At 42.0% G+C, this 17,242-nt stretch overlaps 1 protein-coding gene across 1 annotated transcript in view; it reads left to right on the top strand.

Moving 5' to 3' along the window:
• The window catches only part of LOC146985344 (NT-3 growth factor receptor-like), a 177,749-nt gene that overhangs the window by 84,018 nt on the left and 76,489 nt on the right, over positions 1 to 17,242 (top strand). Inside the window, exons 4-5 of the mRNA XM_085778264.1 lie at positions 620 to 691; positions 16,007 to 16,161. Coding sequence (XP_085634390.1) covers positions 620 to 691; positions 16,007 to 16,161 — 227 coding nt within the window. The remainder of the gene's footprint in view (positions 1 to 619; positions 692 to 16,006; positions 16,162 to 17,242) is intronic.

Here is a 17,242-nt window from a genome sequence, read left to right as displayed (position 1 = left end):
GGTGACACAGCTGGTTACATAGTCACTACCTGGAGTTCATTCATTTGATGTTCTTACACTCACCAAATGGGCCGATACATGATCAAAGGGCAACTTAGGCCCGCCCACCAAGAATAGGCTACACAAAAAATACACAAAATAGCCTATAATACAAATAATTAATTAGAGCGAAAAGAGGGAGAGAGAAAATCAGATACAAATGGGAAAAAAAAAAAATAGTTAGTCATCACAATGAAACATATTGAGCAGCAATATAATCCTAGAAGAAACATGATAAATTAAGTTCTTCGTTAAGTCCATGTGGTTCCACGGTGTTGAGTGGAAGTACAAATACTGTAATTATGCTTAACAATGGTTAAATGGCTAAAATAAAGGACCATTTCCTGAAAGAAATGAATGTATGTCGTTATTCTTTTGCAGTACGTTCTTCTTTGCCTCAGGATATGGATGATGACCCTGTCCTGGCTGTAGAGGAAATGAGAATAAATCTTATCAGCACCACTGGCATGATTCACACACCAATACACATGAAGTGGAGCAGCTTTGAGCCCCCTGTTGTCATGGTGAAGTTTGTGACACTGTGACATCTTACCTGTCTCTGTCTCTTTCTCTTCCTCAGAAACCTGTCCAAGAACCCCAAGCTGATGACTCTGTCCTGGCAGATCTTTGAACATCTGCAGCTCTTTGAACTGTGAGTCCATCCTTCTCACTCTGCTCACACCTAAATGACTCCATATGCCTCTTTTGTAGCTACTGCCTGATGAGTTTGTCTTGGTGACTGACAGGACACAGACACACATACTGTAACTGCAGGGAGAAACATCAACACATAACACACACAAACACACACACACAGACAGACAGATCCAGACAGTGAGCTGTTAGCGACTGACCAGTCCGTCTGTCATGGAGTCATCCGTCATTCGTTCCTATCAGTGTGGGAACCTCTGTCTTAGACAATTCAACAGTGATTGTGTGTTTTTTCAAAGGGACAGTTCACCCAAAATTGAAATTTCACTCATTATCTACTCCCCCTCATGTCGACTAAGGGCTGGGAGAAGTTTCAGAGTCCTCCGTGGCTTCTCTGAGTTACAGGGGGTCTCGGCGTAGCAGTGCATGTCCATATAACGATTGCAAATGGATACCAACTGTCTTCGTAACAAAAAGACACACCAAAAAACATCCAAATACCTCCATGCTGCTCATATGTAATGTCCGTCTTGTATTGAAGCCCCGAAATGCGAAATTGTCCCGAAAAAAATTAAATAAGTCTATATTTCAAGCTTGTTTTGTAGTGGAAGCTTCTCGAAGCTCCTCTTCCCGGTTCGTCCAAATGTGACGAACCGGGAAGAGGAGCTTCCGCTACAAACAAGCTTGGTTTGTCTTTTTGTTACGAAGACAGTTGGTATCCATTTGCAACTGTTATATGGACATGCACTGCTACGCCGAGACCCCCTGTAACTCAGAGAAGCCACGGAGGACTCTGAAACTTGTCCCAGCCCTTAGTCCACATGAGGGTGAGTGAAATTTCAATTTTGGGTGAACTATGCCTTTAACTTTTACTTATACTAAAATGTATGTTACAACAAGAGGACCGTTCTGGTTGTTCTTCAGATCCTGGGTCAGTGTTGTAACCAGAGGTGAATGGTTCACACTGTGGCACTCATAGAAATTAACAACGTGGTGTACTGCCTGTGTTGAGCCGTTTGTGGGCGGTTAAAGAAAAACCTTGTGTTTTGTTGTGCTGCTTTTTTTTTCCAGAGTGTACACACCAAGTGCAACAAACACACTTGTCATTATCATCAGACAGAGCAGAGGGTTGAGAGGCGTTGGTGAAGAGCTTATGTCACATGTCATCAACAGGCCAGATGTATTAACAGAGGTTTTCTGAATCATAATTATACACCAGGGATTGTGGATGGCTGATCTGAGGTCAAGGCTGAGCAGGAGAAGAGGCGGAGCTCATCGAGTAAAGACCACTTTCCCTGTGTAAAATAACAGCGCGGCTTTCTTTTGAAGCCCTTCTCCTATCTTAATGTCTGTAAAAAATCCTGTGCTATGATGAATACCTTTTACTATTACTTCCTGATTATATAAACCCGCAGCAGGCCTTGAGCTCCGTCCACCACCTTCTGACTCCAGGTGAGAGCATCACATTGGTTAGAGGAGGAAACATTAGAGAGACTCAGATTCCAAGGAGCAGTCTGTGGAGACCACGACCAGAGACCAGCAGACACAAAGGCCAGACACTACAGGCAAAAACACAGTTTTTTCATGCACTTATCAATTTTGAGATTTTGGGCTGTTTTTCTTCCTTAACATGTATTCTTCCAGAAAAGTAAAAAGAAAAAAATAGTAGAAAAACCACATTAGGGTGGTTGTTTTACTTCATTCTGTCTCTTTCGTCAGTAAATTTCTCCTAAATTCACCAGAAGTTAACAGCTACTGACACACTGTGCTGTGTCTGTTGTCTGACCCATGTCATGTCAGGTATCATTGTAAAGCTCTCTCTCTCTCCTGAACAATGATGTCAGCTCCAAAAATTGTCATTTCCTCCTTGTCCACAGCCAATCGTAAATGTACGATTTACATTAACAATCTATGGAATTTTACAGTCCAAGTCTTTAAAGGCCGTTTTCTCAAAATGAGTTTTTCCTCAGACTCTGAGCTAGAAATCTCCACTTCAGCAGCACTTAGAGACACCAAACCTTCCAGTTTTATTCCTGTCTATATTCTGAAGGTTTTTACAGAGGAGATTGTTGATATATCATTCAAAGCCTGATTTATACAACATTTTATTCCTAAAAACATGGCAAAATTTGACTTTTTAGGGCCGGTGACAGTATTTTCTCATTTACAGAGTGATAAAAAGAGATATCCAGAATCCCCTCTGTAAAAACTTCTGACTCTAATATGTCAACAAAATAAAACAAAAAGTAGCTTTATCCATTGTTCAGATTTCTGTTCTGGAAATGTGTGAAAATTAACGCATATTTCATCATATATTGCCTCATTTACATATTTAAACATAAAATTTGACAAAACTTGTAATACAAAAAATATTTGTCTTAATGTGAGTGATAAATTTGGGAAGTTTCATGGTGATATCTGTTATTTAAAAATTTTACCCTATTCACCTGTAGTGTCAGCATCTTTTATGTATGAAACCCTGGCCGTCTGAATATGTTTTATGAGACTGCCATTGGTTCATGCAGTTCAAGGTGGAACCACTCAGTCATGGTGTTTATGGATTATTTGTAACTTACACCCATCAGGCATAACATTATGAATGAGAATATTCACTTGCTGCCTAATATATCCCACTAACAGGTGCAGCGATGAGGCTTTATTCACTTCACCTGTCTATGGTCATAATGTTAATGCTTGATCGGTTTCTATTTTAACTGCTTATTTCACTCATCCCATGTGTCAGAGGTGTTTTAGTTTTAGCGGGAGCCTCTAAACTTTAAGACGACTTTTCTTTGATGAGGAGAAAGTCCTGGCACCGGCACACACACCACAGCTCACCGGTCTGTGTTTGTCTTTGAAGCCAAGGAGAGAAACATAAAGGAGTAAAAGCTTGCATCACTCAGACTGTTGACTGATGTTCTGTGAAGTCATGACAGCTGCTGTACTCTGCTCCAGTCTGGTGTAACTGTTCATTTAGCCTAATGGAAGATAAATGTAACGGTTATGGGTCGGTTTACATGTGTCTGTGACATGTTACTTACTTTGACATACTGTAGTAATTAGTTACAGTACTAGTTAGTCTGGCTGATCAGTGCAACTTATCTATTGTTATCTGCTGTGTTACTACACAACAGCCATTATTCACTATTATAACGCACTGCACTGAAGATAATTTGGCACATTTTGTTGTTTCATTCAGATTTGCCAAATTCATTATATCTCTGTGTTTGTCGGTGTGTGTGTGTGTGTGTGTGTGTGTGTGTGTGTGTGTGTGTGCCAGATACATTGTACCAGAGGGTGTATATTAGTCTTTTAGAAGCAGGACATCTCCTCTGAGAAGAATACATCTGTCCTCTGTAGAGCAGAAATGGACACAGATACTTAGCCTACATGTACAAAGATGCAGCTCTCACATAGTAAAGACACACACACACACGTACACAATGCTGTGAAGTCAGACAGCTCAGTATCACACCTGCAGCAGCCCTCTCCCTCCTGTATCTTTGAGCTTTTAGAGGAGATGTTGGTTTCCAACAAAAAACCAAGTGGCAAAGCTTCACTGAAAACAGTTTGATAGTGTACGACATACAGTAGTAGGAGGACACTGAAAAGGAAACACAGGCTGTGGAGCTTTGATTGCCAGGATAGTTCAACATTTTGGCAAATTGGCCCATTGCCATAATCCTAATAGTCATAGCAGTAGGTTTGTTACCTTTATTTGTCATTGTAAGCTATTTTTAGAACAGCGGAGCAGAGCCGTGAGCTGCTCAGAGCTACGCTACGGAGGCTAATGGAATTTCTTGGTTTCCCTCTTCAAACCCATCAAATACACAATCCAACAACTCCACAACGCTCTGGTGGACAAGTTGTGACCTGCACATTCACCACGCTATGAGATAATAACGTAACGTTACCAGACAGAGTTGTTTTAGAGGGAAATTCATGCAAAACCGCTGATGCGCATTGCCTTCAGGGACAGTTTTTCAGCAAGCAGACTCTGTATTTACCTCGAAAACAGCTCCGTCTCGTAAAATTCCGTTATTATCTCATAGCGTGGTGAATGTGCAGGTCTCAACTTGTCCACCAGAGCGTTTTGGAGTTGTTGGATTGTGTATTTGATGAGTTTGATGAGGGAAACCAAGAAATCCCATTAGCCTCCGTAGTGTAGCTCTGAGCAGCTCACCACTCCACTCCGCCGTTCTAAAAACAGCTTGCACCGACAATTAAAGGTAACAAACCTACTGCTACGACTATAGCGATTATGGCAATGGGCCAATTTGCCAAAATGTTGAACTATCCCTTTAAAATAGCCTATCAGTAGATGTCTCTCCAGTAGCTCCTCCCTCAGAAGACACTGCTTGGACCTGGAAAGGTTAGAGGGACAGGGCCTTTGATCTTATTCTGCACAGTGCCTTCAAAGGGTTAAGAGTTTTTTGGGTCCAGATTTGGTTTTAGGATTCAGATTTTGAGACGGGAATTACAGCTGAAGCTAAACCAGGTGCCGCTCTGATTGTTGAGCCATCACCAGAAGCTCTGTCTGCCCTCTGGTGCCTGAGATGTTACACCTGAGCTGGCGCCAACACAGATCAGCTGTTGGCAGAAATGTAACCTCCAAATGTCTCATGTAGTTATCAACTGGCCATTGTGGAACTTGATATACACAAGTCATTGTTCTTCTCTTCTATACGCACTTTGAATTATGAGTATATTAGTCTTCCACCTGTCAACTAAGGATATCAGTGTGTGTGAGCGTGACTAGATGAACCTTTGCCTGCCAAAGTCTAGCCATGTTTTAAGAACTCAGATTTATTTCCCCAGTAGCCTATAGTTGCCTTTGTATTTAGTGTTGCTGCTTTCACACACTCACAGACCCTTTCCTTAGTTGGGGCATCTGAAAATATATAGGCCTACAGTATGACATTTCAAATAAAGTTATACAGTTTTGCAGTTACCATTGATACGAACACAAAACGAAAACGATATACATTCCCAGCAGAAGCATTTGCATCTACAACAAATGCATTTGGGCTTTGAGGATTCACTGCCAGAGTCCTGGCAAATGGCAAAAAAAGTCAAATGATGCAGCAGCAGTCTGTGAACAAACACACACACACACATAGGTGTAGCCTGGGGGTTAGACTCCCTACATCTGATCCTCCTGCAGCAAGAACAGGTGGATCGCTGCAGGGAAAAAGACAAACACAGAGAAAAGATTTTCTGTCCAGCACGTGGTAACACTGATTTGTGTTTCCATTACATTATGAGAGTGGACGAGTGGTTGCTGCGGCAACGGGCAACTTAGCAACAGCAGTGTAATTCTCTCATTGCTCCAGTCCACTTTGATCTGCATTTAACACAGAAGGAGAAAAACAAGGCAAACAAGGAATTAATCCATCAGGTCCAACACATAAAGTACAACTGACAGAGGGACGTTTATGAGACATGAGTTCAGATTATCTACAGTTTGAATGAAGTTGCTGCGTCTGACTGATGAATGATACAAAACAAGAACAGCTGGTATGTAGTCAGGCAAGTTCACATTAAGCTACATGGGAAGGAAATTATCTCGGAAAACCAGGTAAAAATGTTATAAACTTAGGAATCTAAAAACAAAATTCCAATTTTGAAACCAGTCCCAATGGGAGAGCATGCAAACTCCAAACAGAAAAGCTTTTTCCTGTGGGGCAACAGTGCTAACCACTGACCCACCATACCACTCAGGTTATGACCTTAATATTATATATAGGATAGGATTAAGATATATATGTGTTATGGAAACTATGAAAACCAAAATCATTTACATGATTTACCCTGTTAAAACCCTATGAAATTATCCTAAACAAAGTTTCAAAAACTTGTTGAAAGAAAGAAACTGTATGAGTCACCCCATCATCGATATTGTTTCAGGATGGATATTTTTGTTGTCGTATCCTTTGTGTTAATTCATTGGAAATAAAAACACACACATATATATATATATATATATATATATATATACCGTAGATGACCATTTAGTAGCCCGGGCGTTTAATATGCTAAATCGACTTGGAGCCCAGGCGTTTATAAGAACCAGGCGCGTATTTGCAACAGGCTACAATTTATTTTTGCAATGAGCAGCACCAGACCACCATGCAAAGAACAAGGAGCTCACCATAGCACCACTGGAACAAAACTACTTTTTCCCCCGACGCATCTTTATTGACATCAGACAATAAATAAAAAGACAGTTTGTCTGTGTTACCGCGTGATCAGAGCAGTGTTATGAATGATAACGGGAGGGGGGGTCGATCGCGGTAATTTCAACACTGTAGCTACATTAGCGCATTTATCTATATCCCTATATCCCTCAGTCTAGCGCGCCTGTGTTTGTGTGTCTGTGTGTGTGTGTGTGTGTGTGTGTGTGTGTGCGCGCCTGCATGCGAGAGAGAGAGAGAGCGAGAGGAGGGGCTGACTGACAGAAAAGGTGAGAGCCGGTGAAGCGCTGTTAAAAAAAAAACTTTTGTTTTCTGTGCAAGACTATGGTAAACACTTAATCGCCCGGGCGTTTAATTGAACCGGCGTTTATTTTGCCAAATGAGGTCGGACCCCGGCGGCTATTAGAGCACAGGCGCGTATTTGCACACGGGCGATTATTTGGTCATCTACGGTATATATAAAAAATTGTTTCTTGCAAGGATCGTTATCAGTTCAAAAGTACAGATGAAATATTTATAAAATGTATGTAAATTATAAGTTCTCTGAAGATTTCACTAGACACATAAGTATGAACATGTATCAATCAATTAACTGATTATTAATCAATCCCTAATGGGATTCTTTGGGGCTTTTTTCCCTCACTCGGGACATCAGTTGAGTTTGCTTCTGTTGCAATTTGTTCAAGGTTGACCCCCATTTTGGCTTAAAATGACTGGACTAAAAACCCTCCGACCAGCAGATTCATCTTGTGCATCAATAATAATAATAATGGATTACATTTATATAGCGCTTTTCTACCGTTACCCGATACCCAAAGCGCGTACAGTAACCATTATTCATTCATACCACATTCACACCGGTGGTGGTAAACTACGTGTGTAGCCACAGCTGCCCTGGGGCAGACTGACGGAAGCGTGGCTGCCATTTCGCGCCAAACGGCCCCTCCGACCACCACCATGATCATTCATACACATTCACACGAGGCAAGTTGGGTTAGGTGTCTTGCCCAAGGACACTACGACAGAGACTGGGAGAGAGCGGGATTCGAACCGCCAACCCTCTGATTATTGGACGACCCGCTCTACTGCCTGAGCCACTGCCGCCCAATCAGCATGTGGTCCTGAAGTGGTCTGCTGCTGTGCAGGTGAAAACCTCATGACAAACATCCACATTAAAGGTCAGATAATAATGACACTCTGCAGCCTGTAGCATCTCTTCCTGTCATCAAAGACGTATTCGGTGTGACTGAGAGACAGTATGAATGTTAGAAAGACGGTTGTTGGACACTTACAGTAAGCACTGCCACATGACAACAGCAGAACCAGATTAGCTGAAAAGTTGAAATAAACATGAAATGAGTTCACCACTCTCCACTGTCACATCTACTCATCTGTGTCTGTCTGTCCCCACGGTTTAACCACAGTGAGATGTTATCTGTACGGTGTTAATGAGAGAGAGGTTATCTCCTCTACAAAGTGCAACAACTCATTTACATCCCACTCCCCTGGCCAGGTAGATGAGGGAGTTAATTTAGTTCGTGCCAGAGGAGCAAAGATTGCATTTGCTGCGTGTTGTCAGATAAACTCGGATCAACCTGAGGGGCAACAACATTATTCGAAGGCCTTAAAGAATCTTCTAATGAAAGGGCTTTAATTAAATTGGCACAAGGGTGCCACACAAAGGCAAGTGTACTGTGGAATGAATCACCAGTGTCAAAACAGACAGACACTTCGCACATCTATTGTGTGAGGCAGGTGCGTAGGAACAGGATGAGTGGATCCAAAGTGGCAATCAAAGAATCCCGCTCACTGTCTGACTAACAGAAAACAACTGATTGAGACATTTTGGTTCGACCCACACCTTTATCAGGCAGATTGCTCTCCAACAAAAAAAGAGCCATCTTCAGTAAGAGTGGAATCCCTGAATATCCATACAAACATACAAATACAATGCATGCACATACATACACACACTCCAAAGTGTTCAAGGCAATACTTTGGCTATATTAATAGGTTAGTGGGGATCTGAGCAGTCATCTTTAATTACCCTGGCTGCAACCCTGCACTTCAATACAATTAATTATTTTCTGCATAAATTGTAATCAGTCAATTAAACCTGTTCATGTTGAGATAAGAAAAAACAACAACAACAAAAAATACTATTACACACATGATTAAAGGTTCTGTAAACAATCGTCATTGCAGTTACTTAGTGAGCAAGAGAGCAAAAGATAAAACAATCTAACCACAACCAGTAGAATAGAATAAACGTTATTGCCATTGCACAATAAGTACAACAACGTTTGCTGTGCTGTGACTGAATATGAAGAAAAGAAAAATTACAGTAATAAATACACAACACACACACATGTACACACACATTCCAGGTCAATAAAAAAATAGCTGTTTGCCGCTGTTTTATTATTTGAATCTAATTTACCAGATAGAGCAACACTTACAGTAGGCAGTTCAATTCTGGTTATTAGTTGTTCTGGTTTGGATAATCATGTGTTGATAGATGTTTCTAAATGGATGAAATAAGCAGAGGCCATTCATTTTGAAGTGTGTGAGTATGTGAATACAATCATCAGTTAAGACAAGAAAATTAAGGGGCGTCTACATTGATACAGTTTTTTTTTTGTAGTCCCAGTGTTTCGTCAGCATGGAAGCATCGTTTTGGGAGACTGTATTTTTTGGAAACGGTTCCCGGGGTGGGTAAATCTCAAACAACACCCCAGCTTTTTCATGTAGACAACCAAAACTGATCTTAAAGGTACATTGTGTAACTTATCCTGTTATCTAATCACGAAAATCGATTATTTTGTTCAAAAGTACGTTTTTCATTCATCAATTTTACCCCCATCAACAAACTGAAGTGTTCCTTTCAGCTCTGAATTTGCCGTTCATATCATTCATATCATTCATATCTACATGGAGCGGGTAAGCTCGGTGCTGGCTGCCATGTGGTGTCGCCATGTTTTTACGTTCAGTGGCAGCGTGACGTAGGAAACCACGGAAACTCAGCGGAGACACCGGAGCTGTCGGCTCAGGTCGAGGTGGCGTCTGTGAAAAGTCACCGCGGTAACGCAGTGAGGAGGAATGGAGCGTTACACTGATGCTGCATTCACCTGCAGTCGGGCAGACGGCCGTCAGTAACAAACCAGATGTCATTTTAGTCACAGAAGTCCAGAGAAAGGTGGTAAAACGTGGGTCAGGTGAACAATACCACATCGCCATGACAACATATTTTCACGTGTATTGTTTTGCCTCGTGCTGACGGACCACTTGTTAACATAGAGGCTTGTTTATGCCGTTACCTGCCGCGGCTGTTGTCCGTCTGCCGTCTGCCCAATTTCACGTGAATGCAGCATGAAAAATACGATTGAGTTGCTTGCGATCTACAACCGCAACACTAGATGGGAGGAATTCTTACACAATGTACCTTTAACGATGATGTCATATGCCCATCGTTTGAACGTGGCATATGTACACCAGCATTTTGAGTTGTCTTCAGTGGATTTGTGTACACAGACATTTCTTGAAACAATGTCGTCTGTGCAGCTCAGTTTCCGTGTGGACAAGGCCTAAAGTGTACAGGGAATCGATGGTGCAGGTGTGGCCACTGTTCTTATTTTCACATGTCACACTGAGCCGATCATCATCGCCCACTCCCTCAAAGAGCAACAACATCATCATCAGTTGATTCTCTATCCTGCTCAAACTGCCCAGCGTCAGGAGACCACACAGATCAATGCTGACTGTTGTTTTTCAGCTATTCCATGTTCTTGTTATTTGTTTGTGAGTGTCTGGGCTAGGGGGCAATCAAACACTGCCCCTGCTGCAGCTCATTCACATTCATCCACATAGATTTTGACTGGTTACCAAGAATTGCTCTCAGACCGGCCTTGCTCCCTTTATACCTGAGAGTGACTCATGCTCGAAGGCCTCAGACGGAGACGGACCTCAGCTCACAGACGGCTGCAGACACCACGGATGCTGAGCCGTTGTCAGTCAATGTCCGTGTTTATTTTCCGGCTCATATACACGTGGTATCCTCGGTGCCCACACAGATATAATAAAGTGGTGGGTGCACGCTCATGACTCATGTGCATCCAACAAAGTGAGAGAAAGTAAAACGGTAGCTTCTTCTGGTCCTGGGTGGAGCTTGTTCAGCTGCTCTCACAGTACAAGACATATCTGTAAATGGATCACACATTTTATCCTTTTTTTTCATATTTTCTGCAAAAGGTTGACTAGAGAAAACAATTTTCCCTCTGTATAAGGAAATTAAAGTGTAGTGGAGGAGACCTTTTGTTTATTTGCTTCTGTATCAGTGTTTTTTTGTTGTTTTTTCAGGGTAATTCAGACTGTGTTTTGGTCCTGAGGCTTTTTCTTCGGAGGAATCCAGTTTGCTCCATTTATCAAACCTGTGACTGTAATAATGTACCTATTGATCTCTAGGTTAGGTATAAGCAGGGGACTGTGTGTGTGTGTGTGTGTGTGTGTGTACGTGTGTGTGCAATCAGCTTGGGGTTCAGATCAACAAATGTTCATTACTCTTGCCCCCCTCCCCTCAGCAAACACTCAAACACACACTAGATAGCCAGCATTCATCACAGCAAACCTGCAGGGTGGTAGAGAACTACTTCATCTCTGCTCTGTCTGTGTGTGTGTGTGTGTGTGTGTGTGTGTGTGTGTGTGTGTGTGTGTGTGTGTGTATGTGACAAATTGAAGTAAAAACCTCGAGGCTCGAGGATCACTAATACACCATGGTTTACCTTAGTAGTTTCATTCACCACAACAGTATTTACACAATCTAAAGAGGTTTCTGGGGATCCTTTCTCAAGCTGGGGTTTTCATGGTCAAAGGAAAACTGTGTAGGCCTTCATATGACAGATCAAATGTCTAAAACCCTATTTGCACGGGATTATTATTACCTGGGGACGTCTGGTGATTTGTAAATTACCCCCCCACGTCTGTGTTTCTTGCGGTGCATTCGCATGGGATAAGTGAAGTCTGTATTTTTACTCGAATTTACTGACATTAGGCTCCGATATGACGCCAAAGCTGTGCACGTCCGCTGCTGTCACATCCATGTGCGAATCAAATGTAAATAAAATGTCAAAGCAGCAACGTGACTTCGCAACAGTGCAGTTGTTGTCGCAATAACGGGCCATCACGGCATTTGTATTAAGCCTGTTGAAAGCTGAATGTCATCCATCTCAATATCCTCCGAAATTTTGCTCTTTTTATGGATCTAAGCTGTTTATTTAAATGGGTCTCCAGCACCGATACCAGCCCGTGTTTGCACCTAAAACGCCTTCGAAAATGCTGCTCATAATTTCCACCGCAGCCTCCATGTTTCAACCCGTACAGTATGGTTTCAACCGGGGACGAAGTAGAAAAGGCGCGCAATAAAAACAACAAAAACAAAAAATGCCCCTCAATTACTGAGATGCAGATTCGCACGGGACTAGTTTTACCACGGGGCATCGGTCTTTGGTGAAATATAGTAGGTAATTTGCGGGGAAATTTTTACTTTACAAATTACTGACATGGCGCATTCGCGCGGGATTAAGATCACAGACGTCCTCCGCAATTATTACAAATTACCAGAGGTCCCCAGGTAATACTAATCCCGTGCGAATAGGGCTTTATTCACCTTTTACAGTCAGGTGAGAGGTGAAAGTGAAATGGTTTAAATCTACAGATAATGTAATGAATGCATTGGGGTACTTGGTCTGAACAACAACATCTTCATGGCTGACGTCACACTCAGCTTGTGGTTGAGTGTGAACATCAATGAGGACGATGTGAGAACTCCCTTGGTACAGAGACTGACTGCTCAGCATCCTGACAGCAGGTCCTCTCCCTCACTGTCATATGACTGGCTGCACCACCTGTTGTTCACAAGCAGAACTAGTCCTCCATCTTTCTTCTTTCCACTTGCTCTGGTGTCTCTGTCCACTCATGCCTACAGTAATGTACACACAGTGGTGGACAGTAACGGAGTAAATCTACTTAAGTACTGTACTTAAGCACATATCCAGAGGATTTGTACTTTACTTGAGTATTAGATTTCTTTGGTACTTATTACTCTTACTTGAATACATTTCCAAGACAAATATTTTTACTTTTACTCAAGTTAATTTCTAGGAAGGCTGACAAGTACTCGTTACTCTCAGGTCTGTTCTTTCTTTTTCTAAAATCCCATTGGACACAAGCTGTGTTTGTCAAAGAAGGAAACCCTAACCCCTAAAAGCAGCACATCAGTGCAGCTGCTTTCAAAGAGTTCATTCTCACAAACAAGAGTTAAAAGGTCCTTAAATTAATTTAGAAAAAAATATAGTAATTCATTGATGTGAAAAATAAGAAATTTACTCTTACTCTTACTCTTACTTTTACTTAAAGTAAATTTAAAAGCATGTATTTTTGGATACTTAAGTACCTTTAAAAGCGAGTACCTTTTTACTCTTACTCGAGTAACATGTCGACTGAGCTACTTTTACTTGTAATGGAGTAAATTTTGACCAGTATTATTTGTACTCTTACTCAAGTACTGGGGTCGAGTACTCTGTCCATCTCTGTGTTCACAACCGTCCAGAGTGTTGTCTCTGCCTGTCCAGGTCTCTGTGAAACACCAGACTACACTCACTATACTCACTATACTCACTATACTCACTGTTTCTGTATTAACGGCTCTAGTTTATCACATTTGTTAGCCAGGAAGTCAACGTTATATCTTATTAGTCTTCTAGTCTTTAGCTGAGCCTCTTCAACTCAGCTGGATTTAAGGCTTCATATCTGGAACACTTTCTCCATTGTTCCATCTTTATCTCCATGCAGGACCATTTAAAGGGATAGTTTTGGCAAATTCCCATATTGTCATAATCCCTAAAGTCATAGGAGTAGGTTTATTAGTTTTAATTGTCAGTGCATGTTGTTTTGAGATCTGCGGGGCAGAGACGCCTCTGCTCAGTGAACACAATGGAGGTGAACGGTTCCCTGTCCCTCAAAACTCATCAATACGCAATCCAACAACTCCAAAACGCTCTCGTGGACAAGTTGTGATCTGCACATTTGCCACGCTATGAAATAATCATGTATAATTATGTAACATTACAACACATGAAGCAAATACTCTGAACTACTTGCGCTTTTGAGATCACTCCGCCCAGCAGCCGTGTCTGGAATGTAGTCTCGTAATGTTACATTATCATTTCATAGCGTGGTGAATGTGCAGGTCATAACATCTCCACAAGAGCGTTTTGGAGTTGTTGGATTGTGTATTTGATGAGTTTGATGAGGGACAGGGGACAATGTACCGTTCACTGAGCAGTTTGCGTCTCTGCCCCGCTGATCTCAAAACAACATGCACCGATAATTAAAGGTAATGAACCTACTGCTATGACTAGGGGTAATGGCAATGGGCGGATTTGCCAAAACCAAAATGTTGAACTATCCCACTAGCCTACAACCAGGGTTCAAATTTAACTTTTTTGCTCACTGGCCAACTGGCTAGTGAGCTTTAAAAATCTACTGGCCAGAAAGATTTTTTACTGGCCAAAAATGATGTATAGCTGTTTTGTATATTTTTCATTGTGTTGAACTGTTATAATACACTCATAAGCATTTTAACACATATCATAGCTATTAGCATATTTTTATTTGGAATAAAGGAGTCAAGTTTGCCTTTTTTTCCTAAAAGGTTTATTTTAGGGATGCACATGGTCGTTTCTAAGGCTTATTGAGCGAAGTTAGAGTGAACAGCTCTGAACCATTAACCTATAACAAGAACTTGACCGAATAATACTATCAGTTAATTATATATTTTTTTATTAGCTCCTTATGTCGTCAACTCATGGGGGCGTGTCGACACATGCAAACTTCCACTGCCTTCAGTCATATTTAGTAGTAAAAGTTTCACAGGAGGACTGACACTGTGCACCATGAAGGAAGATCAGACAATAAATGTAGCTACACGGACATAGATGTGCATCACCTGTAATAACGGCGCTGCAATAAAAAAAAGAAAAGAAAAAAAAAGAGGTGGCAGCTCTCCTGCAGCTCCACAGAGGAGCTGTCAGAGGAGCTCTGCTGCTCCTCTCTCTTCAGTCTGGTGTTTGGCTGCACTTTCAATAAGAAAAGTTCCATATGAGCGCGATCAGCTGAGACAGAGCACAATGGATGTGGCATTGATCAGATATCGCAGCGCACATGTTTATTTAACGGCAAAAAAAAAAAAAAAAAAATCGGAGCGATGTTTTTTTGCCGTTTGCCACTATCTGCAGGAGAGCTGCAACGTCTTTTTATTTTTTTTATTGCAGCGCTGTTATTACAGGTGATGCACATCTATAATTGACCCATGTTAAATACACACGTGCGCCGCCAGCGTTGTAATCGGTCACAAATCATTGCTATACGGCATGTTGTCATGTTGTGAGCTTTAAGATCTGCACGACACCGGCTCACAACCCAAGCGTCACAGCCGGGTCGAGAGGAACAGTAACAACAACGAAGTAGTTGGATTTTTTTTCACTCGCCAGAGTGGCCAGTCAGCCGGCTTCCTTTACTCGCCAAAGCATCAAAGTCGACTGGCGACCGCTAATTTTGAACCCTGCCTACAACCCTATGTGACTGTGACAGTTCAGGATCTAGATCTGCTCATTGTGAGATCCCCCCCCCATACATAGAATGTGGCCAAAAACACACAACTACCAGCCTGTGACCATTAGACATTGGTGTCAACAGTGTCCAAAATGCTGTGAGCTTGACTGAAGAGAGACTTTGATCAATATTCATCTCTCACCAGAATAAAACATGAATAAAACACACTTTCTCAGAAAGATGCCCCCTGGGTTTCACTCTTACATAATCACCAATCTGTGACCTGCCATGGATTCCAGGATTTGTGTGTGTGTGTGTGTGTGGGAGGGGGTTGTTAGAGGTTCAGATGTGGTTTTAGGGTTCTAATGGGGCCCAGCTGATGATCCAGCTGTCAAGAGTGGATATCTATAGTAACCTACAGGAGTGACCTACTATCCGTCCTTTACGACAGGTGCTTTGAAGGTAATTGTTGTGATATATTGACATGAAAGTGTCTGTCTTTTCTTTCTCTCCAGTCATTTAGAGGAGGTGGTGTTTGCTTGTGGCTGTGAGATCCGCTGGCTGCAGCTATGGCAACAGAGAGGAGAGGCGGGTCTAAGCAGCCAAGAGTTGTACTGTGCTGACGACTACGAGAAGATTATGCTGCACGATATGAACATCAGCAGCTGTGGTAAGTCCGGTGTGAAATTTTAACACACACACGTACACACACACACACAGCACAGTTTGAACTCACTCTGGTGGTGAAATAATTTGTTCTTATTTTGGAGAAATAAAGCTCTGTGGCTCAGTTATCAGATATCCAGGTTCATTTATTAAAAGCTATACTGGCAAGGTGATCAGCCTCAGCTCTGGACTACACTCACTTAAAGGACAATTCCGGGCAAATTCAACTCGGGGGTGTATTTTCCTAACATTTTAGGTCTAAAAGAAGCAATCTGAAGATTTTCAGTTTAATTGCTCCTGTTTTGCGGTAGTTGTGTCTGTCCCCGCATCGCCACGGCAGCGATGAATGGGAGCGGATGCAAGTTCCGCTGCTTAGGCTGTTTACATCCCTCAAAGCCGCAATTTTTTTCCACAGACAGCATCAGATGGCGACTCAAACATGCACCGAGAAGTTTATTTACTTCAAGCAAGCCGACATGTTTGTAAAACTAGATCTAATTCAAAGTCTCCCGGAGTCTCGCGCGAAACCCAAGTTGCTGTGCACGGTGTGTTCACGTGCAGTGGGAGCTACCGTTTGTGTCATAAACACAGGAATATCAACTCTTGACTTGCTTCAAGTAAAAAAAAAACTTCTCAGTGCATGTTTGAGTAGCCACCTGACCTGAATGTACACTTCAAGCAAGTCAAGAGTTGATATTCCTGTGTTTATGACACAAACGGTAGCTCCCACTGCACCTGAACACACCGAGCACGGCAACTTTGGTCTCGCACGAGACTTTGAATTAGATCTAGTTTTACAAACATGTCGGCTTGCTTGAAGTAAATAAACTTCTTGGTGCATGTTTGAGTCGCCATCTGACGCTGTCTGTGGAAAAAAATTGCGGCTTTGAGGGATGTAAACAGCCTAAGCAGCGGAACTTGCATCCACTCCCATTCATTGCTGCCGTGGCGATGCGGGGACAGACACAACCACCGCAAAACAGGAGCAATTAAACTGAAAATGTTCAGATTCCTTCTTTTAGACCTAAAATGTTATGAAAATACACCCCTGAGTTGAATTTGCCCGGAATTGTCCTTTAACCAAA

This window comes from Trachurus japonicus, chromosome 6 (assembly GCF_045865225.1).
Source record: "Trachurus japonicus isolate A0001 chromosome 6, Traja_1.0".
Lineage (NCBI taxonomy): Eukaryota > Metazoa > Chordata > Actinopteri > Carangiformes > Carangidae > Trachurus > Trachurus japonicus.
This window is presented reverse-complemented; position numbering and strand designations above follow the sequence as displayed.